At 49.7% G+C, this 22,866-nt stretch overlaps 3 protein-coding genes and 1 long non-coding RNA gene across 4 annotated transcripts; 1 reads left to right on the forward strand and 3 right to left on the reverse strand.

Annotated features, from left to right (window-relative positions):
* Positions 1-1,145: 1,145 nt before the first annotated feature.
* LOC136711540 (putative methyltransferase DDB_G0268948) lies at positions 1,146-4,279 on the reverse strand. Its single transcript, XM_066687863.1, has 7 exons — positions 4,209-4,279; positions 3,680-3,938; positions 3,160-3,317; positions 2,688-2,901; positions 2,230-2,330; positions 1,708-1,845; positions 1,146-1,308 (listed from the first exon to the last, which is right to left on the reverse strand). The coding sequence occupies exons 2-7, from the start codon at positions 3,788-3,790 to the stop codon at positions 1,197-1,199; spliced, it is 834 nt and encodes a 277-aa protein (XP_066543960.1). The 5' UTR covers positions 3,791-3,938; positions 4,209-4,279; the 3' UTR covers positions 1,146-1,196.
* A 412-nt stretch (positions 4,280-4,691) lies between these two features.
* On the forward strand, positions 4,692-6,145 carry LOC136711213 (uncharacterized). Its single transcript, XR_010804718.1, has 2 exons — positions 4,692-5,301; positions 5,884-6,145. It is a non-coding gene; the product is annotated as an uncharacterized LOC136711213 (long non-coding RNA).
* A 5,445-nt stretch (positions 6,146-11,590) lies between these two features.
* On the reverse strand, positions 11,591-15,687 carry LOC136711905 (RNA-binding protein 44-like). Its single transcript, XM_066688493.1, has 6 exons — positions 15,676-15,687; positions 13,264-13,417; positions 12,833-12,906; positions 12,654-12,727; positions 12,294-12,477; positions 11,591-12,149 (listed from the first exon to the last, which is right to left on the reverse strand). Exons 1-6 carry the CDS (start codon positions 15,685-15,687, stop codon positions 11,868-11,870), a joined length of 780 nt encoding a protein of 259 aa, XP_066544590.1. The 3' UTR covers positions 11,591-11,867.
* Positions 15,688-15,895: 208 nt separating this feature from the next.
* Positions 15,896-21,164, reverse strand: LOC136711906 (RNA-binding protein 44). The gene is made up of 13 exons (XM_066688494.1): positions 20,933-21,164; positions 20,287-20,332; positions 20,074-20,180; positions 19,821-19,895; positions 19,550-19,616; positions 19,219-19,340; positions 18,896-19,021; positions 17,734-18,809; positions 17,424-17,485; positions 16,713-16,877; positions 16,464-16,626; positions 16,166-16,206; positions 15,896-16,030 (listed from the first exon to the last, which is right to left on the reverse strand). The coding sequence occupies exons 1-13, from the start codon at positions 21,162-21,164 to the stop codon at positions 15,907-15,909; spliced, it is 2,406 nt and encodes an 801-aa protein (XP_066544591.1). The 3' UTR covers positions 15,896-15,906.
* Positions 21,165-22,866: the final 1,702 nt, after the last annotated feature.

Consider the following 22,866-nt stretch of genomic DNA (forward strand, 5'->3'; position numbering starts at 1 on the left):
GCTATTCCAGCAGATATAGATGTAATGTTATTAGCAATGATAGATCCACAGGATCGACCCATCGTATATGTACTGATATCACAACCCTTGCACGTCTTCATTACTCTCAACCCCACCACCCAACTACCAATTCCAAATGAAAAATACAACTTCACCCCCACTGTTACAGATACTGCAGCCTTAAAAGAAGAGCAGAGTTTGAGTGAAGGCAGACGGCACTTCATAAATCACCCGGGCCGGAATGGGACAGCAGCTGATAGCGGCATGGTTTCAAAAGAGCCCAAGAATGCCTCTGATGCCCCCTAATGGGAAACATCTGTATGCAGATGTGCAGGACTAATGAAACAGGCTTTCCCTTGCGTTTCCCCCACAGCCTAGGGGTGACGTCAATGCTCTGGGTGAGAGAGAAGCTCTAATGGGTTTTATTGTATGTTCTTCAGGTGCTGTATGCTGCGGACTATTGCTCCCTACAGGAAGGGGCTACCAGAACTAAACGACTTTAATACAGACATTTGCCCGCCCACCGGGCCACCCGTACCATCTCACACCTGTGAACAGGTTACGGGCCCAATACCGTGCAGGACTCCCTCCCCTGTGCCCAGAGCTTTTTCTGCTGTGATGCTTGTAAACACGGGCCTTGTAAAGCACTCCGAGGCACTTGGTTTGTAAAGGCCGCTGTATCAAATAAAGGCTGACTGACTGATTGACAGATCTGTGGCCCTGGGCCCCCAAGCAGCTGTTACACGGTGAGATGTGTGTTTGCATTATCTATCTCGTATCACTGCAAGTTGTATGCAAGTAACAATTGACATATTGGCTGTGTACTTTAAATCAATGACGTAGTAAAACTTTAGGTATATTTTATGTACCATGTTTCTCCACACACCTTACCAATCTCCGGACGTGTTCCCGTAAAAAAATAAAAATAAATCATGGATCTGGCGTTTCCTGCACAGTGAGTGACATCTAGTGGTCATACCCGGTACTGCAGCATCGTCAATCCACGCCTCAGGGCCGTGTGACCGGGTCCTGCTTACGTAACGTCTCACCCCCCCAACAGCACGGAGCCCCCCACGCCCCGCACCTGAAGAGCAGGTCAGCTGGAAACAAACCCCCCACCTGAAATCACCCACTGCCACTACCGCTTCTGCCAGCAGCCTTTATTGTCATTGCAAGCCAGGCTGAGCAGCGCAGGGTTAGGGGCTGGCGCTCTTGTCCTCGGGGGGCTTGCAGGCCAGAACACAGACGCCGGACAGGAGCATCTCCACCTCCGCGTCCCCAGAGGAGACGCCCATTGCCCTCAGCACCCTGCAAGGAGGGGGACAACAGGACTCAGCGCCAGGGAGAAGGTGCAGGAGGGAGCAGGGGCAGGGTTTCACCCTTAATTAAAGTGGTTTATTAAGATTTTCGTGAGAGGCTCTCCTCCCCTCCCCCCCGTGTCCTCTCCTCTCCTCCCCCCGTCCTCTCCTCTCCTCCCCCCCGTCCTCTCCTCTCCTCCCCCCGTGTCCTCCCCTGCCCCCCTGTCCTCTCCTCTCCTCCCCCCGTCCTCCTCTCCTCCCCTCCCACCGTGTCCTCTCCTCTCCTCCCCCCGTCCTCTCCTCTCCTCCCCTGCCCCCCTGTCCTCACCTCTCCTCCCCCCCCATGTCCTCACCTCTCCCCCCTCCCCCCCGTGTCCTCGCCTCTCGCCTCTCCTCCCCGTGTCCTCACCTCTCCTCCGCGTCGGCCAGCAGGGCGGCGGCGGCCTGTGGATCCGCCCTCAGGAAACTCTGGAACATGGAGGTGGTGGAGAGGTAGCCCATCACAGCGGAGACGGGCAGGTTCAACGCCACGGGGATGTCAGTCACCCTGCCAGACACCGGACATCACCACCAAGCCATGTCCCTCCCGGACCCCTGACCCCCACACGATAACAGGCTGTTGTCCCCACCCCCCCCGGCTCCTTTGTCTGTCTCCAGCAGAAAGGCAGTTGATTTGAGAGTAAAAGGGGAGACTCTCAGACAAATGCAGCTGAGTCAAAGCGCCCGAGAAAGAAAGATGTGAAGACTCAGACTGAGGAGGTTTCCTGTGACTGTGACTCACACACACATACACACACAGAGACACACACACACACAGACACACACACACACACACAGACACACACACACAGACAGAGACAGACACACACACACACAGACACACACACAGACAGAGACAGACACACACACACACAGACAGAGACAGACACACCTCTCCTTGTCAGAGTAAGCGATGGCATCGTACACATCCGAGTACAGGCCCCTCACCAGCCTCGTCCTCTCGCTCTCGTAGGGACTCAGGGCTTCGTCCACCTGTGAGGAGACAGAGACGGGTCTGTGGCCGTTTCTCTCGTTTCTCTGTTAAAAGCATTGACCTCCCGTAGAGCTCGACTCCTGCGCTGCGTCTCAGTCAAGCAGCTCTAACACCCCCATAAAAAACAAAAAACAGCATCTGTACTGCGGGATCAGCTTTCATCAGCACTACTGTGGGGCCGGGGCATCACTGGGGCATTACTGTGGGTCCAGGGCATTGCTGCAGCATTACTGCGGGGCTGGGGCATTACTGCGGCATTACTATGGGGTCAGGGCATTACTGGGGCATTACTGCAGGGCTGGGGCATTACTGGGGCATTAATGCAGAGCTGTGGTTCTGACGCCGGCCGCTCTGACCTCCTCCAGGATGCGGTCCAGGAGGTGGCAGCAGTCCCGGTACCGCAGCCCAACCCGATAGTGGTAGCAGTACAGCGCCAGGCAGCCGCCGGGCCGAAGGATCCGGTCCACCTCCCTCAGGAAGCGCGGCACGTCGAACCAGTGCACCGCTGAGCCGGCCGTCACCAGGTCCACACTGCTGTCCGGCACAGGCAGCTCCTCCGCCGGACTCTGCCTGGGGACGGGAGACACGGGCGCAGTCAGGGTCTGGGACTGGGACTGAGGAAGACTGCGGGTCTGAACCAGCCAGTACTGGGACACTTCTCGGACTCGTTACAAGCGTTACATTGACACAGATACAGATCGGACTGACCGGTCCAGAGCCGGGAGGATCTGACGATATTGGTCTTGTTTACCTTTCTGACGCAACGGACAGAATAAAACACAGCTGGTCCACACAAGTAGAGATAAAAAGGGTCTTTCCCCCTGGTACCTGTAGGAGACGTTGGCGCAGCTCGTGTCCCGGGCTGCCTGCTCCAGCTGAACGGCACTGATGTCGGTGCCCAGAACACGCAGGAAGTGTGGTGCCAGAATCCTGGTGCTCAGACCCGTCCCACAGCCCACGTCCACTGCCTGCGCACACGGCAATCCCTTATGCACAGACACAGGGACACACGCACAGACACACACGGACACACGCACAGGGACAGACACACGTACACACACAGAGACCAGTTTTAGATGCATGATACCAATGTAAAGACAAATGACACAGGGCTAAGCTGTGACAGTTTCCTGCCGGCTGATCGCACATGGCCGGCTCAGAGCTGCAGACCCAGCAGGACCCAGTTTCTCCCTCCAGATCCGGCAACGCCAAAACAAACCAGCGTATCCGTCGACACTTCGGTCTGAAAGTGAATCGTGTCTCTAGTGTTTCCTGCAGTCGCACAGACGCGGCTCCGGGGATCAAACACCGTCCCACTGGCCGAGGGTCCGGAGACACACAGACCCACCTTGCTCCGCAGGTAGGAGAAGAGCAGCTCCTGGATCTGCCGGGGCGGCGCGAAGCGGAACTTGCTGTAGTCCTCGGCCTGGGCCGCCCCCTCGAACAGCCGCACAGCCATCCGTGCGTCCGGACAGCGGGCTGCGGACCTGCAAATGATCAACCGCGGCAAAGGTCGCTGCGTGACTTCTCTCCCGCACACACGGAGCTGCACACAGCCGGGGGGGGGGGACTCAGACAGCTGCTCTCGGTCTTCGCGTTTCCAAAGGCTGGATGAAGTGAGGGAGGGGGAGGAAGAAAACGGAACAGTGATGTCACATTACTGTAGTCGCACTCCTGGCACATACTTATTTAAAGCTGTTATAAAGTTAAATGGTTACATTATGCCTTAACTTACGCAATACCAAAAAACCTAAACTGTGACTTTGCCCCTAATAAATATGTCTTTATATGCACCAAAAACATCTTGGATTTTCTTCTAGTGTCATTAAAAAGACGTTTTAAAACTTCGTAAAAGTAAACATATAAATAACTACCACCTTTATCATAGTACAAGACCCTGGTCTGACGTTAGGATGGGACAGTTGATACTGGTGTATCAATGTGTGTGAACATTGTCACATGGTGCGAGTCCTGCGTTTGGCGAGACGCAGCTCTGCGCAGGCGCTCCGAGCGTTCGGATTGGAATGTGGCGGCGGAGCGGACACTTTGATCCTCCCGCACTGCGCTGCACGACCTGTGTAACACTCACCTATATATGTACTGCGATTTAGAAACACCGGGAATCACTTTATGTGAAGCACAAAATAATATATCAGACAATGTATATCCAAACTATTTAGATTATAACCAGGGTTCTAAATTAACACCAAATGCGGGTTAAAATTCATTTTGGCGGGTGTTAATAAAAACTTACTAGCCAGTTTGGCCGGTGATGCATGAGGCATTACATGCATGATACAAAATTCTCTGTTCTCGGTCATTTATCCTCCTGGCAGTACTTCCTACATTTCCCATGAACACTGTGCCGTAATGCTACGTGATGACGTTTCATTCGCCGCTTGGCTGCGCGCAGTTTGCAGTGAAACCAGCACGAGAAACCATGGAAACGAACGGAGGAAGAATAAGAGCGAACGGAGCCGGAAGCTGAAAGAGCAGCGAGTTAGCTAGTAAAGTAAAGTAAAGATTGAACTAAATGCGGCGGTGGTTGGGACAGACTTCTGGGGGCGAGAAGAGGAACGAGCCAGGGGATGAAGACAGAGAAACGAAGAAAATAAATTGTAATGCCAAATGGCTGACGGGTCGTGAATGGCTTGTGTTTGATCATGAAAATGTCGTCATGTTTTGTCAGGATTGCCGCATCTACGCGAAAGAAAAAAACAAAACGAACAATTTCGTGGTGGGAACTAATAAGTTTAAAGTCGAGGCAGTAAAGGACCATGAGAGTCCCCGAAGTCATCAGGACAGCCTTAGCATTAAAACTGCCAAGACAGGTCGTATTGAGAGCCTTGCTGGGAGAAGCCTCGCTTTATTGAAGACGTCTGAGTTGGAGAAGATGCAGCTACTTTTTCTAAATGCCCACGCCATCGGAAAAAAGGGCAGGCCTTTCACCGACTTCGCATGGATGTGTGAGTAAGTGAATTAACGTTACTATTTACATGTTTTAGAAACAGTGCATTTAATACGATTCAGGGTGCTTCCATAGAAACAGATGAAACTTTACGTTTGGGGGTTTCCAAAAAAAAAATCTCACTGAAATGTACTGTGTTGTAGCCGCTAACAGTGGCTTCATTTACACAAAAAATAATTTCAGGGTGGACAGGAAGAAAGTCTTGAAGATAGGAGAGACATACACAAATGACTACCAGGCAAAAGAGTTCATACACTACATAGCAGAGGATGAGAGAAGAAAGATGAGGGCAAGATTATCAGATGGCAAGTTCATCTCGGTCATGTCAGATGGATCCCTTGACAGTGCAGTGATGGAAGAAGAAATGGTCTACGTCAGGAGTGCCAGTGAGGGGAAGGTCAAAGTTGATTTTGTCGGGGTAAAAGCTGTCTCAATGCCAGATGCTACAAATATAGCTGAAACAGTGTGCAGTATAATGGAAAGTGGTGTCAGCACTGGTTGCAAGAACAAGCTAGTGGCAATCACCACAGATGGAGCATCTGTAATGACTGATGTCAGTAACTACACCATTGTTTACTCCTAAGACTTTGATCCAACCAAAGCCACTGACATCTGGCATGCTGACAGTTTGCGCACACGCAGGCCTGACTTTGTGCGCAAACATGGAACAAAAGGAACAGAGGGTGGCTCAGATTCTGATGGCACCTCTGAAGAAGAAGAAGAGCTCTGAAGACATGTGATTTAAATGATAGATATATCCCAAACTTGAAATGAAATGTTTGCACTTTCTGTGTATATTTTGTTGTGTTTTTCATGCCAACAATGTTAATAAAATTATCAAATGCATTCAGTGGCACTCATAATTTCTCTTTATTTTCACTGGAAAAAAAATTGGCTAGTGGAAATTCTGATTGGCTGGTAACTTTGAAAAGTTACCAGCCACATTGGCTGGTGATCAAAAAAGTTAATTTATAACCCTGATTATAACCGCATAAAAGGCTGGAGACTGGAAAACAGTTGTTTTAGCTTTTTCGTATGCAAATGCAAAAACGTGATTGCTTATACGATTTCTACTATCATATTACCTAAAATACGTTTTATTCATGATATATCCAGGTATTATTAGTGTTTTGTGAATGAGCTGAGAATATAGCAGCCATCGCCAGTCTTCAAATGCCGAATATCTAACAAAGCGAATGTCATCTAACCTGGTCATCAAACCAGTACTGCACAAAACTAGGACTGCTTGATGAATGTACATATACAATGTATGTAAAGTAGTATAAATGTATATTGCATTTTTTTTCTTATTTTGAATTATAGGCTTATTTAGATGTTTTAATGGAGTACCGGGTATTATTTACCATGTGTAATTGTTGACGCATAAGTTATTCATTTTACTGTAGGCATTGTCACATTTACTTAATCAATTTTGAAGTAAATCAACCCACTACAGTTCTGTATTAATGGCGAGGGCTAACAAGAGTCTCTCTCGCTCCAAGATACACTACATTGTCAGTGAAATCAAAACGGATCGAAAGCAGCCGCAATTATGATGCGAACTGGGGCTCCTGTAAGCAGAGAGCTGGCTGTCATTAGTGTTGTGTGATTAACAAAGCAAGTGCACATCAGTTATTGGTAAAGCTGAAGGAGTCCTGCAGCTGACATCTGGGAAAGGTTTCCCAAACAAGTAACGTAGAACATGCAGTGTGTGGAGTTTATTCATGTATAGATTAACATCAAGATTATCCTTTAAAAAAAGTTTATTTCCGAAAATAGAACTTGAGCGCAGCATTTCTTTTCCATCTCATACAAATCTGGAAGCAAAACCCCTGATATTATACCGCAGCTGCGTGGAGGTAGTTACTTGAATACGAGAGGAAGGACCGTGTCCGCACACTGCCTGTGAGAGCCAGAGCCATGAGAAATTACTGTGTTGATTCACACAAATCATCAGGTGTTGCAAGTGCAAAGGCCAGCAAGCCCAGCCACCATGCAGGAGGCTCTGCTGATACAGAAGCGCACAGCCTCGGATGCCCCTGGATGCCTGCTTAAACATCGTTCATCTCTGAAACACTGTGCACTGGGGTAGTGACGACAGACATATCAGAGCACCGATATTATCGGCCGATATAGGCCTTTTACACAAATATATGTATCGGCAGATATTCCACCAATAATGCACCGATATATTTTCTCAAACTATTGGCTAAATATGTTTTTCAAATTACCATAAAATTCTTCGTCAGACTTCAGACAATAAATAAATCAATGTTTGTTTGGTTTTAGTCGCTATTGTAATTATTCACATTGTTTAACACAGCTCTCGCTGGAAGCTGCGACTCTGGGGAAACGACACAGCAAACACGTCTTTTACTGAACCACTGTGACAGCTGCGTGCGTTTCGCTATGCACGGCTTTCATTACTGTTTCTTCTCATGACTGAACATGACCGTATACTATGGCATAGAGGCGCATTTTCACTGAAATATTAATGAAATCGCTTTTCAAAATTCACAATAGCAATTAAAATAAAGAAACCAGTAAATGTTCGCTGAAGATGTTGACTTTGATATCAGCAAACAAAAACTGCCTCCAACTGACAAAGAGAAGGAGTGAAAAACGCCTCTCAGACAATGTTGGATAAATACTGTTTTATTAGGTTAAGTATTTTACATTTCAAAATAATAAAAACATTCAATTTTTTTTGTAATACTCATGATTAAAAAATTGTTAAAATCAATCTTCTAAAATCACTAAACAAATACATAAACTCAAATAAACATGTGCTTAAATCAGTAAAACAAACTTGTGATAAAAGGCAAACTGCCAAACCAACAAAAAAAAGTCAAATACATTGAAAGTAACTGAAAATGCATCAGATAAATAAAAAAATAAATAAAACAAAAAAATAAAAAACAAAAACAAAACAATCTGATTTAAAATTAAAAACCAAACGACCAATGTATTTGACAAAATAAGAAAACAAAACAACCAAAAAAAAAAACAAAAAAAAACGAGTGCATTTAAAATCAACTAATTCTTTAAAAACAATTAAAATTCATTTTCAAATCATTTTTTTAAAACAATCATTCATTAAAAGTGTTTAAAATACTGTTTTATTGTGTGTAGTATTTTACATTACATATAAAAACAATTCAATTTTTAATACTTATGATTAAAAACATTTAAAATCAATTCTTAAAATCACTTAAAATTTTTTAAATCTTTGTGATTTAACAAAACCAAGAACAAAAAAAACTTAACTTTAAATAAACATGTGCACAAAACAACAAAACAAACGTGATTAAAGCAAAACTGCTCACCAACATAAAAGTCAAATACATTGAAATAACTGAAAATGCATTGGACAAAATAAAGAAACAATTAAAAAGGTAAAAATAAAAAACAAACAAAAAAGGTCCAATGCATTTAAAATTAAATCCAAAACGGACAATGTATTTGACAAAAAATATAACAAAACTAAACCAAAAAACCCCTAAACAATTAGTGATTTAAAAACAACTAAATCTTTAAAAACAGTTAAGATTCATTTTAAAAGTCATTTTAAAAACAATCATCCATAAAATGGTTAAAAGATCTTGGACTCGGGCTTCAGCAGGGGGGGATGACCGTCCCTGGAGGTGGGTCCCATCACGGGATCCTGAGCTCCCCCAGTTCTTAAAGGCTTCATCCTTGCCCCTCTGGTGGACCTCCAGATTGACATAATCCCTAATTAGTACCATGCCCCTCCGCGCGATGACGATTGGGTCCAGCTCCTGCTTGTTGAATAAGCAGATGTTCCGTCCCTCCCACAGGGCCTGTTTCACTGCGCAGACGACACGCCACCAGCACCTCAGGCTTGTCGATGTAATTCCCCTTGCTGGTCCATAGAGGATCTGCTGGGCGGTCGGACAATGTTGGATAAAAAATACTGTTTTATTTGGATAAGTATTTTACATTTCAATAAATAAAAACATTCGAAATTTTAATACTTATGATTATTATTTTTTAAATCAATTCTTAAAATCACTTAATTTTTTTAAAATCTAACAGTGATTAACAAAATACATGAACTCAAATAAACATGTGCAATAAATCAAATAAACTTGTGAATAAGGGCAATACTGCCAAATTAAACAAATAAACAATATAGTCAAATACATTGAAAATAACTGAAAATGCACCGGACAAAGCAAAAAACAAATAAAACGATAAAATAAAAAACAAACCAAAACAGTCCGATGCATTTAAAATTAAAATCCAAACGGTCAATGTATTTGACAAATAAAAAAAACATAACAACCAAAAAACCCAAACAACTAGTGCTTTTAAAATCAACTAAATCTTTAAAAACAGTTAAAATTCATTTTTTAAAGGTCATTTTTTTTAAAACAATCTTTTCATAAAAATGGTTAAAAGATCTTGCACTCGGGCTCCAGCAGGGGGAGATCTGAAACTACACATATTGTAACACATTGTAACACTTCTGAGCGTTCGTGGGTTCAGAGCATGCGCAGACTCTTAAAAGCACAGCCCGCTCAGCAAGAGGGGCGGCAGTGGACTCCTACCGCCGGAGCCAGGGTGGACACGGAAGGGTCAGGGCTCACAGGACAATGTCACACGTACAGCCTTAGTGGTCAACTATTTACATTCTCCCACTCTCCCCCCAGCCCTGTCCACCTCCTGCGAGGGGGGCTGCTCCCGGCATGCCTCTGCCCCTTATGCAAATGCTGGAGCAACCCCCCCTCCTCGACACAGCGCCGTCTCCCGGCCCGACAGCGTTACAACATTTATAAAACGATTTCAAATGCATCGTGGCTGTGATTCGTATTGCAATACTTTTAACATATGCAGTGAATCAGTTACACTTTCGAGGGCATTTTTAAATGCATGTTTTTAAACCAGCTGTGCTGCCCGTGTGAGCGCTGAGGACTGAATCCCAGGCGTGGAAAATGCTAATACAAGACCAGCACTTAACTCTCTTATTTGCTCGAATGTATTTTTTTCTATGTGTGTGAAATTGCTCATATACTTTGGTCTTTGTTCTAATGTACAGACCATGCATATGGTTATATTTTTCCATTAGAGTCTGTCTAATAACTGTAATAACTCAGTGATCCAAGGATCATATCCAGTCTATTCTCCCTTATTTTAATTTATTTGTTTGAGTTGTGGTTGTTATTTATGGTGAAAATTAATGTTAAGTTTATTATGTAAAATGTAAAAATCCTGCCTTCAGTGCATATTTGACAATTTCTCTGGCAGGGAGAGATTTGAGGGGTCCATGATAAGGTTTGTTTTGCATACTAACCAAAAAAAGTAAATATCCGCAGATATATCGGTAATCTGGAAATTTAGCTTCAATTATCGGTATCGGAAAACATCTCAAATTAAAAACAAATCGCAGCGCAGCGTCCAGGAACACAGTATCTGGTCTCAGTGAATCAGTCTCCACAGGTGTGTAGGCAGTTCGTTAGCGCTCTAGGAAATATCTCGCAGTCAACGATGAACAACGATGCTACTGGGCACCAGTTCCTTCCATTACACAGGTCCCCTTTCTTCGGTAACAAAGTCCCCACCGCTCTCCGACAGCTCAGGGGCAGCTCATGGCCCTGAAGGCTCTCCACCAGCACGAAGAAATCTCTCCCAAGCACTGCCCAAAAACCTTTATCAAACCCAGGAGACTCCCCATTACTCTGCTGTCGCACAGACTGTAGGTTCCTGTAGAGACTGGCGTGTCCACAGTGCGCCTCCTGCTGTCAGACAACCTGCGCGAGTTAGAGTTCCCAAAAAAGTTGTCTTTTGCCGTTATATAAACCATCCCTCTCTCAGTATCTGTCTGATAGCCTACAATTTGTGTATCAACCACATCAAACCAGAGGAGCTTTTCCAGATCAGCAGGGGGACACGCACCCGGAGACACAAATGGAAATTGGGCTTCAAGGCATTCAAGACAGAAAACAGGAGACACTTCTTCACACAGAGAGGCGTCACAATCTGAACAAACCCCCCAGCGATGTGGCAGAAGAGACAATTTGGGAACATTCAAAAACAGACTGGATAGGATCCTTGATCACTTAGTTATTAATGGACACCAAACGAGCACGATGGGGTGGATGGCTTTGTCTCGATTGGACACTTATGTTCTTAAGCCAGTTCACTACACTGTTCATAGGATTTTGGAGTTCAAAAATGTTGCTTAATGTAGACGGGGGCTTCGTCACACGGTTGGAGCGGCAGGACCCCCCCCACCCCACCCCAGTGCAATAAAACACAGTCGAGCCACAGTGGAGTCACAACAGCAGGGTTTATTGTCCAGCAACAGAAACAAAGCCACACAGATTCAGATTAATGCAACACAACCGAAGCGGCCCGGCGCTCTACAGCCGGGAAACACAAACGGCATCGAAGGCCAGCTTGGCATAAACAGAATGAGGGGAAATAAAGATTCGGCTCATCACAGACGACCCTCTTCTCTCTCCAGTTCAGGCCCATTTTAACTTTACATTTTTCTTACTATAAAACAATATGTAACCATCGCCCGAAACCTCCCGCACCGACCCGGTTAGACCCTGGCTGAGGCGGTGGCCTGTCCCCTGAGGAGGTCAGAGGTCATCTCCAGGATGTCCCTGAGGGGCAGACCGCTCAGGAAGCCCTCCTTTCGTGCCCGGAGCTCCTGCAGTGCCGCCACGATGCGGTGCCGGCTGGCCTCAGGGTGCCGCTGTGACAGCTGCGCCATCAGCCGGTCGAAGCTGCCCAGCGTGGCGTAGTGCGGTGGGGCGAAGGTGCCCGAGGACGTGGGCGTCTCCTGCACAACGATCCGCTTCGCCAGGTTCCTGATAAACGGCTGGAGACGGACACAGAACAGGAGACACACGCACGCACACAGAGACACACACAAGCAAACAGCGACGTCGTTACCCACTGCTATAGTGACTGGGGAATGTCACCACCTGGGGTAAATGTTTAAACTTAACGGGGCAAATCTGACCTTTGCAGCCGCTGCCGCCGGGCAGGGGGGGCTTGGCCTGGATGCCCTCGAGGACCCCTGCATCGCCACGGGGGGCTTGTTGATGCCGTCCACTTTAATGGCCCGCCCCTGAACTGCCCGGCCATTCATCTCTTGCACGGCCGTCTCGGCGCCCCTGGCACTGCCGACCGTCACGATGGCCACCCTGGCAGGACAAGAGCGGGCGCACGTGAGCCTCCGGGGCTCCCCGAGACCCGCCACGTGCGGCGCACAGGCCAAGCGGGGGCCTCCCACAGGGGGCCCCGAGCGCGTGCTGGGCAGATTCAATCCGATGGGGTGACGGAGAGGGGGGCGAGGGGGATTGCCGGCCCCGGCGCTTACTTGGCATTGTTTCCCACGTTGGTAAACCACACCCCCGTCGCCTGGTACTTCTGGAACAGCGACATCAGCGCTTCCTACCCGAAGGAGAGGACGATCAGCAGAGTGCAGAGACACGGAGATCCACTCATCCGGTTGCCGCCCCCCCCCACCCCCACCCAGGGCTGTGATCATGGCTCTACCTCAGTCACGTCCTCAGACAGGTTCCGGACACACAGGTGGTAACTCGGGCCGCGATCGTCTCCGGTGGGACGTTCTGAGAAAAGGATTAGAAGGTCAATACAGGAGCCGATACGGACTGGCACACAGCGCACTAGCGTGGTGAAAGCCCAAACGAACACAACACGGCCGGTTACACAACTCCTCCTTCACACACCGCAGCATTACTGGGGATTGAGTTCTCTCCGAAAGCGAATTAAAGCAAAACCAAAGCAAAGCGATGCGGCCATTCACCGGGGGGGCGTGGCCTGGTAGCGCTGCCCGTCAGGACTGCGTGCAGCTCTGTCCCCCACTAGAGACGTATATTAAATCCAGTTACTGGGACCTTAACCTGCAGTCACACTTATGGGGAAACAGAAACAGGCTAATACAACCATCCCCGTGTATTCAGCACCTTCAGCACACGTCACGCTCTCCTCCCTGCCCTGCCGCTGGACTCCGGCCCTGTCCTGCCGTGGGGCGCCCTGGCTGGGGGGCACTAGGTCTTCCGCTGCATCAAACCAGTTCTCGCTCACGCTCTGGTCTTTGGCTGCAACAAAGCAACAGCACTCAGCAGCATGTCGCACAACCGGGATGGCAAAGCCAGAGGAATCACCCACTGAAGCCGGTTCCGATCCGGTTCCTCTCTTTCTGCTCCAGCCCAAACCTTATCCCTCTGCATTTCAGAGTAAGTCTCCAGCGTCACACACTGACTGTGAGGGCTTTGCAAACTGTGGTATGTGACCTTCTACAAACACACACACGCACGCACGCACGCACACATGCACGCATGCACCTCCAGAAATCGCCATCTTACGCAGAATGAGCCACTTTTTTAATGATAGACGGGGAAAAATATAAAAAAAACATTAAAACAAATGTGGTACCATATAGAAGTACTAGTTGTCAATAACGTCAATCTGCATCGTGTGTTTCTGTATTGTTTGTTCTGCGATTATTCCCATAGGAGGGACAAAACTAAATCCAACATGATCAGTTACCCATAGAGGCAGCTTTAAAATTGAGAGATTTAAGAACATAAGTGTCCAATTGAGAGGAGCCCATTCGCCCCATCGTGCTCGTTTGGTGTCCATTAATAACTAAGTGATCAAGGATCCTATCCAGTCTGTTTTTGAATGTTCCCAAATTGTCTCTTCAGCCACATCGCTGGGGAGTTTGTTCACATTGTAACGCCTCTTACAACAAATAGCCGTTCGTAAGAAAAGTTGGAAGTGTAAGCCGCTGAACAGATGCACACGGTGGGGGGGGTGGACAGCAGGAGGCTATATTGTAGTGTCTGTAACAAAGTCCTTGACCACACAAGGAAACCAACAACTGATGATCATCTCCAATCAAATCCACACACACAGCGAAGGTCCTGTAGCACTGTCCCTCCCTGCCTGAACTAGTGAAAATAAAAAATGGGGGCGCCAGCGTAGGCAGAACTGACCCAGGATGCCTCAGTAGACCCAGAATTGTGGCAGAATCCTGCAGAAAAATTCTGTGATTTAAAAAGGCGTTAAGACATTTTCTCAGATTTATCTCAGAGGGGAGGATTATCCAAACAATGTGGGGAAGCAATAAAAAAGGCAAACACAATGCTAGGGTATATTGTCAAAAGTGTAGAATTGAGAACAAGGGCAGTGATGTTCAGACTGTACAATGCACTAGTTAGAGCTCATCTGGATACTGTGGACAGTTCTGGGCTCCACACTTCAAGAAAGATATCGCTGCTCTAGAGGCAGTTCAGAGGAGAGCAACCAGACTTATTCCAGGTCTGAAGGGAAAGTCCTACTGAGAGACTGAGGACCTGAACCTCTTCACCCTGGAACAGAGGAGACTACGTGGGGACTTGATCCAAGTCTTCAAAATCATGAAAGGCATCGACCACATCAAACCAGAGGAGCTTTTCCAGATCAGCAGGGACACACGCACCCGGGACACAAATGGAAATTGGGCTTCAAGGCATTCAACACAGAAAACAGGAGACACTTCTTCACACAGAGAGGCGTCACAATCTGAACAAACTCCCCAGCGATGTGGCCGAAGAGACAATTTGGGAACATTCAAAAACAGACTGGATAGGATCCTTGATCACTTATGCCTCGGTTCCACTGGCTTAAGGGTCCATGCCGTGCTGGACGCATTCCAGAGCTTTTTCTGTAAAACCAGGCCGTTGTGAAGTTCGTCCCCTCTTATGGGAGGAGCAGCGACTGTGGGTTTGGTTTGCGTTTCGTTTTAAAAACAAAGAGAACAACACTACGAGCGATACAGCCTGACGTGGAGAGGACTTTTGTGTCTATTTTATTCTTTCTGCTTTACATGATTGTAAACAGCGTAATAAATACATGTTTCTGTTAAGAGATATTAGGAAGAGCTAAATGTGTATAGACAACATTATATTCAGAAAAGCATTACGTCACTGTAAGAAAACTTTTCCGTGTGCAACAATAATACTAAATAGCACACTTCTCCGCTGACGGACGCTTACGGTTACGTCTGGCAGCAGATCGTTAACCGGCCACAAAACACGTACGCGTCCAGATGCTTAATCCAGTGGAAAAACCCATTTAAGCGTCCGGGGCCGGACTCGTGCGGAAGCATCCGCCAGTGGAAACGGGGCATTATGTTCTTATGAATAAAGTCAATAAAACGGATCTCAGGAGAGGAAGTCTCACTCTGTCATCGACCAGCTGATGTGGACAGACCATTTCAATGAACAGCCACGACACTCGGAGCACAAAAGGGCTACCAAAATACCAAGCACACACATGCAGACCCGCCCCCACACACACACTGTCTCCCCCAGGAGCGACAACGGTCTTGCCTGGCTGGTCATGGTGACGGTTTATAGGCGGTGTGTTTGCAGGCTGTGTGCCGTTGGCCCCCACTCTCCCGGCCCCGCGGCCAACGCTCCCACTGTGCTGTTCCGACGCTCCCACGCCGCCCCTGCCCTGCGACACAGCGGGACAACGCAGTGAGAGAGACATGCAACCGCACACTCAGCTCAGACACTGTTCATACTACAGGGCCACATCGTAACCCTCAGAACACAGATCTAAACAGGAACGAAGTTGCAGACCGAACAGAAACGCGGATCACTCACTGCCCCCCCGTCTGCGGCCGCCTGCAGGGTCTCTGCGGCGCTGTGTTGAACCGGCCCACGGCACCGCTCCTCCACACTGCAACAGCAACACGAGAGAAGCGTCAGGCTGTGGTGCATTCTGGGAGTTTACCGGCTCCAGGTCAGCGCATCAATGGCGGGTTTTGGCAAGTTTGTTACTGGATTTGACCGACTGGGTGCAGGCAGAACGTACCCACACGGCGCCTCCTCCAACAGAGAGTCCTCTTCCATCATCTGGGAAGACAGAACGGATACAGCAACAGAGCAGATTGAGACATTTAATTGACTTATAATACAAACAGTAATTAATTCTCGGTTCAGTCAAAATATAATTGGTTTGGTTTCATTACATTCGGTTTTCTTCGTTGCAGGGTTTTCCAGGAGATGCATTTCAGTGTGATGAAGTGAGGAAGAGGATAAAGGGAGAGAGAGAGAGAGGGCAGAGAGAAGGAGAGAGAGAGAAGGCAGAGAGGGAGCGGCGTGCCGTGTACCTGTGCTGGACAGTATGGCCGCTCGGTGACCAGGCAGGAGCAGCTGATGGACAGAGGGGGCAGCTGGTCCAGCGACATCCCGGCCTGGACCTGAGCCCTGATCTCCCTGTACTGAGCGCACAGCCCCTGCAGAGCCCCCAGCACAGAGCCCGGGGGGGGCAGCCTGGGGGGACAGAGTGAGACCACAGAGCGCGTGTGGGGGGGCACTGGACAGCGAGGGACCACAGAACGGCGCCATGCAGGACTCACCCCGGGGAGCAGAGGGCGCCTTCGTGCGCAGTGTAGTACAATCTCCAGCAGTGCTGCTCGCACAGCCGGTACTGCAGAGCCAGGAGGCGCAGCTCGGCCTTCACCGCCCGCTGGGCACAGTCACTGCCGCAGCCCCCCGGAGTACCCAGGCCGCCCCCTGCAGGACTGACACACACACAGCACTGCACACCGACATTGCTGCTCCTCAGCCCCACCTCGCTTATCTGTCGCCAACACTGGAGTGTTCATTAGGATGACCGATTCATTAGGATGATCGCTCAATACAGGGGCCCACAATCCAGATTAAACTCACACGATGAACGCACTGCAGATTTAAACCGTGAACGCAGCAGGGCGGGGGTCTACTCCCAGTGTTTTGGTCGACTCCGATTCAAGAGTCTGGAGAATTGACATTTGAATGAAAGGAAAAAATTCCATGACATTCCTCTCACTGTAACAACACGATCCCCCATTTTTTTACACATCACTAATCAACACGGACTAATACATCATATCAATATATTCGTTTTCAACTTTTTAAAGGAAGTGGAATTATTCCATTTCCTTTCATTCTAGATCTGTACCTCGACATTCCTTCAGTTCAAGTTCACTGTTTGGACTTAGTTGACCAACAGATTCCCGTCCACTGGGAATGCAGCCCCACCCCGGAGCCCAGATGCATTATGGGTGATCAGTGCCCTCTCGCGGTACCTCTGCGCTTTGTCCTTCAGCTCCCGCAGCTCCGCCTCAGCCGCCCGCAACTTCAGAAACTCCTGCAGAGACACTCCTGCGTCAACACTCACCCACAGAGACCCGTGCCCCTCTCCCTCTCTCTCAAAGACCCATCCTCTCACTCTGCCCAAGTGCAGAAGGCGCTCCTCTCTGATCTGGACTGATTCAGACTCACAAACACAGGGAGTATACAGTCTGCCATTTTATTACCAACCAAAAATGTATTCGACAATTCTTTAAAAGTTCTATACATCTACATCTATAGATGCTGTCCGGCATGCATACGCACCTCCACGAAGTAGTCCAGGTCGCTCATGTACATGTCTGTGATGACGTGCTTCTCCGCTGTGGTGGGGGGGCAAGTCTGGGTGCCCCTGTCCTTGGCCGGGGTCTCTGTCCCCACAGCCACGTCCCTGCGGTGCGCCGGGCCGGGCTGTGCGTTGGTGTCCCTGCTCACCTGGTCCTGCCCGGTCTGGCTGGCGGTGACCGGGGCAGCGAGGGCCTCTGTGCTCGTCTGAAGCGCGGACCACACTGGGCCAGGCTCTTCCCCTTCTCTCGCCCCCAGGCCAGGGACTGTCCCAAATGCCCCCCGAGCCTCACCGGTGCCCCTCTCACCCTCCTGACCTGGCCCGTCCGCCGCCAGTGGACTCACGCCCAGGCTGTCGTCCGGCAACGCGGACATGAAGGACTCCTGGGAGCAGGAGAGCTCACCTGGGTCTGCTGAAGCATCCCGGGTCAGCTCTGCCTCCGCTAGCGCCCAGCCGCCCCACTGACCCAGACGAGTCCCCATGGAAGGATCGCTGGTCTGAACGCCGCGGCGGTCCCTCCCCACGGGCACCGCGCAGGATGCCACGTCGCCAGCCTGGCGGGGGATAGGCTGGGCAGTGCTCCGAGAGCTGGCAGGGGGCTCCTCCATCTCGAAGTCTCCTGAGGCATCGACTCGGCCTGCAAAGTCACAGTCCAGATACTGCTCTTCGTCGGGCCAGTCCGTGGAGGCGCCGAGCGCAGCCGAGGAAGAGGAGGAGGAGAGGGAGGAAGAGGTGAACGACGTGTCCGTGACCTCAGCCTCGCCGCCTCCTCCCTGCCTCATTGTGTGCCGGGCGGCCGGAACTCTCCCGCAGCACTGCTCCGTCTCCCAATCTCCGGGCCTGGTGGCCGTGAGGTCCAGTGCTGAGCTGCTAAAGCTGTAGTACTGCGGCAGGGTCTCCTTCTCCAGATCCAGAGAGAGCTGCTCGGCCTGTGCTCCAGACGGGCCAGGGGGTCCCGGCACGCATTCATCAACCCCAGTTTCCCTTCCGCGAAGCTCCAGTTCCACGTCCAAAGAAGTGTTGGCCCGGCCCAGGGTCTCCTCCCCAGCGGATGCCCCTGTGACCCAGAGGTCGGACGACACACCGGAGGTGCTGGGAGACTCCCTCACTGCGACCCCATCCTCCCAATCGCCTGCCTTAAACTCTCGGCGAAGTCCAGTGGGGTATCGCCGGCCCCCCGCACCATGGCCTCTGACCCAGGGGCTCGGGGGGGGGCGCTGAGGTTCAGCTCCTGCTTGATGCAGCGTGGGAGCAGCTCTCTCTCCATCTCTGACAAACACAAGGGAGAGAGAAAGAGCACAGCGTTACTCCGAGTGAAAGAAGCTCTCAATCCAGCACCTCCCTCCTCTGAGGTCTCAGGGCTCAAGGAGGCTGCAGAGCACAGACCCCCTTCTCCCACAGACGCACACACACACACACACACTCTACAGCTGCCCTGTAGAGCCGGGCCAGGACCCCCCACAGACCTGACAAGCACAGCGTCGGCGGGGGCAGGGGGCAACTCTGCCCGGGCTTCGGGGCGTCCAGGCTAAAGCCATGCTCACAGCGCCGCCGCTCAGACAAGCTGTAGAAAGCAGGTCTTCTCGATCTAACCAGGAGGGAGATGAGAACAAAGAGGGAAACGGACGGGAGGCGGCCCCTCTGCCCACCCTGTAGGTGGGGATGCATCCCAGAATAAACCCTACCTTTGTGTAAAGACACGCCCCTCTTGTCAATCAAAAACATCCAATTGACAACCTTTAGAAACATTAACCAATTCAAGATAAGCAGTGCGGTGTTAATAAACAGGCCACATACTTGTTCAGCTTGGAGGACATCTCCGGCACGTCCTGGTGATCACGCCGCGTCCTGTACAGCCCTGAAACTGACACACACACACCGCTCCTCTCAGTAACTGCCGTCTGAACGACTGTTTTGACCAAGGGGCAGGACTGAGGGGCCGCTGGTGGGGCTATGCACACCGAGAGGCAGGTGAGGAGACGGGACAGCTGCTCCCATACACAGCACCCCCTTGCAGCTCAGAGGTGCACACACACACACACGCACACACAGATGCAGATACACTTACTCTTCGTGTACACACAGTTTCTTGTGACATCCAGCGCTGGGTGCTTCTGCAGAAACTGTAAGAGTCCACCTTCTTCTACAGAGGCAAACAAACGGGTCAGCAGTGCTGTTTTACATGCAGTGTCACCCCGGGGGGCCTAAACACCCCTCCACCCCTCTCTCGTTAAGTGTTCCATTCCCCACATTAGAACCTCAACTCTTTCTGCACAACTTGGAAAGAAGCAGAGGAGGAGAAAATAAGTCTTGAAACTCACCTTGCACAAGAGACCGGTCCTCCACGGCCAGGGACAGATACCAGCCCAGCAGCTTCGGGTCGGTCAGCTCTAGAACGCCCCCCGGTGAGACCAAGTCGAACACGGCCCTGTGCCGGCCGTACAGAACAAACGCCATCGAAAACATATTTCTTCTCTTCCACCCCTTCCACTCCCAGGAGGATCAAGCCACTTCACCCACACAAGCGCCCCTACCTGTTAATGTGGAATTTCCGGGCCTCCTTATCGATCCAGGACAGGGCTGCGGAGGGAAGAGGAACCACAGCGCAGTCACAACCCCCAGAATCGGCCCACTGTCCCCTCAGCACCGCAGGGCTCTGGGTCTCAGCCCTCAATATCCTCCGAGCTCCCAGGAGTCACAGTGAACTCCTTCACTTCCGCACTGAGATTAGGCATGAGCACACTTTCACTCGTTAACACCAGTTAAAGTGCATGCAGGATTCACACTGTGTCACTGAGGCTGGGTTCACTACACACACTGTGTCACTGAGGTTGGGTTCACTACACACACTGTGTCACTGAGGTTGGGTTCATTGCACACACTGTGTCACTGAGGCTGGGTTCACTGGAGACACTCTGACACTGAGGTTGGGTTCACTGCACACACTGTGTCACTGAGGCTGGGTTCACTGGAGACACTCTGACACTGAGGTTGGGTTCACTGCATTTATCTCAGAAATCGGGAAAACTCCCACAACACTCCCAAACCACTCGCTCGCTCCTCCACTTCTCACACGCATCCAGTGTGGTAGTGCGGTGTGTAACACAGCGAATGTGTCAGAGGAAAGCGTGCTCTGCTGCGCATGTGACTGAAGTTAATTGCACAAATACACAAACTTACCAGCCATGTCACAGAAATGAGTTTGCCCAAAGGGGATCGCAAATGGGACGTTGTCCACTGGCGCTACGCCAAAGCTGCCCATGCCCGGCTCCGGGGCCAGCGGGTGGCCCTGCAGGGGCACGTACAGCGGCAGAGCGGCGCTCCGGGGCGGCAGCAGCACCTGGCCCTGCCGGCAGCCCTGCAGGAAGGCGGGGGTCCAGGTGGGGTGCGCGTCGAACAGGTACAGCGCCATGACGTCACGCAGCGTCCTTTTCGCACGTACCCGACGGGTGTCTGTTCGGTTAGTTTTGGAGGGGAGGGGCGGGATTAATATAGCAGGCTCAGGTTTACTGAAACCTATACACCTGCAACGCAAACAAAACAAACATGAAAACAAACGTATTTCCCATATGCCTTTGCGCTTTGTATCGTTTAAAAAACGCTGTGTAAACGTTTCCAAAACACATGGAAATATTGTTTTGCTAAAACAAAGATGTAAATATCAACTCCGGGGTTGTACTTTATTTAAAGCATTTGAAGAAGATAAATTCACTGGCGAGTCACATTTTGAATGCATAGATAAACAGCGAGTTTCCCCCGGACGCCATTACGAGCCCAGCCGGCCGACCTGCGCCCGCGTCTGCGCACCGAGTCTCCCTCAGCGCCCCGCCCCCAGGCCAAAGCCTGCGTCCCATTGGCTGAATCACTGACAGACAGCAGCTACAGCCAATAGCGTCCCACATGCGATCAAATCGGACCAAAAGCGTCCTCCCGGCCATCTGTGCGATGCCATTTGGAAAGGCGCTTTAATTTTGCTTTCAATTTTGTGAGAAAAATTGTATTGACCATTACTGGTTATATTTTTTACAACTTATTGTAATAGTTCTCTCTCGCGTATGTATTATGTCATTGTGTTGTTATGTGTTTTTATGTATGCACAAATAATTCCCCCTGGCGTTTTTAAAGGTGACGTCATCTAATTAACCCTTGAGCAGTGAGACGCACATGCGCTCAGAACCCGGATGCAAGACTTGCTTCAGTATGAACTGTATATTTTGCCTGCACGTCTGTAATTATTAAATTACTATTATACCCGATTTGTAATGTTGTAGCGTATTTTTGCTTTTGTTCCTTTATCCTGTAATAAACAAAGTAATAATAATATTGTGATAAAGTGAAGTAAGTTCCAAGTAACCTGTTAATCGACAAGGGCGTCTGGCAATGAATGAATGATTGCGTGAATGGATGGATGAACGCAATATCGCACTGCATCTGTGCTGCTCTTGTGCCGGGCCAAGGCGTCTACTAAGAAATAAATAATACCAATAAATAATAATGCTTTCAACATGTCCGGCAAAGCGAGAGTCGAGGTTAAGCGCTCGGTGCTGACGGGGATCAGACAATGCAAACATGAATCCATTTAAATACAGCGCCACTCATTAGCACCAGCACGGCCGCAGCAAACCTGACCGACCGGTATATTCACGTCACCGATCAGTCAGACCGTGCCAAACCGCGGTTTATCGTCCCCGCTCGGTGCGACCGGAACAACCGCCGCAGTTTGAGCAGCACGACATGGCGATGATCGAGACGGAGGTCGCCGTACCTGCGGGCCTGTGGACGGCGTGGTCTGCCTGCAGGGTATCGCTAAACTGTCGCTCAGATCCGTCTCCCTCCGGACAGCGATTGAGCCGTCCAGCGGCTCTCCGTCACCGCGGCCAATCAGCGGCTGTAACGTACAGGAAGTACTAGTGACGTGTTTCCTGTTGAGGTTGGAAGCCCATTTCTGAAGTTCCTTATTGCCGTTAAATTTATAATTAAAAAACACTCATATGAAAAGCCTTACGTGCTGCAATTACATAACAGGACTCGGTATAAACTGAGGAGCATTTATGTATAAAATATACAGTAGAACCAACATTAGTTTTCCTGGAATCACAGAGCTGTAAATAAAC

This window comes from Amia ocellicauda, chromosome 16 (assembly GCF_036373705.1).
Source record: "Amia ocellicauda isolate fAmiCal2 chromosome 16, fAmiCal2.hap1, whole genome shotgun sequence".
NCBI lineage: Eukaryota > Metazoa > Chordata > Actinopteri > Amiiformes > Amiidae > Amia > Amia ocellicauda.

What these genes read in the sequence shown, in the direction of transcription:
- LOC136711540 (XM_066687863.1), bottom strand. Translation starts at nt 3,790, where the DNA reads ATGGCTGTGCGGCTGTTCGAGGGGGCGGCCCAGGCCGAGGACTACAGC. An exon ending in TGCGCCAACGTCTCCTACAG is followed by an intron (nt 2,902 to 3,159) that starts GTACCAGGGGGA and finishes TCCCGTCCCCAG; the next exon opens with GCAGAGTCCGGCGGAGGAGC. An exon ending in TGGACCGCATCCTGGAGGAG is followed by an intron (nt 2,331 to 2,687) that starts GTCAGAGCGGCC and finishes GTCTCCTCACAG; the next exon opens with GTGGACGAAGCCCTGAGTCC.
- LOC136711905 (XM_066688493.1), bottom strand. An exon ending in GAGCGTGACGTGTGCTGAAG is followed by an intron (nt 12,907 to 13,263) that starts GTGCTGAATACA and finishes TCCTTTTCTCAG; the next exon opens with AACGTCCCACCGGAGACGAT. An exon ending in CGGCGGCAGCGGCTGCAAAG is followed by an intron (nt 12,150 to 12,293) that starts GTCAGATTTGCC and finishes GTCCGTCTCCAG; the next exon opens with CCGTTTATCAGGAACCTGGC.
- LOC136711906 (XM_066688494.1), bottom strand. Translation starts at nt 21,164, where the DNA reads ATGGCGCTGTACCTGTTCGACGCGCACCCCACCTGGACCCCCGCCTTC. An exon ending in CTGAAGGACAAAGCGCAGAG is followed by an intron (nt 16,878 to 17,423) that starts GTACCGCGAGAG and finishes TGTGTGTGTCAG; the next exon opens with TCCTGCAGGGGGCGGCCTGG. An exon ending in GGCCATACTGTCCAGCACAG is followed by an intron (nt 16,207 to 16,463) that starts GTACACGGCACG and finishes CTGTCTTCCCAG; the next exon opens with ATGATGGAAGAGGACTCTCT.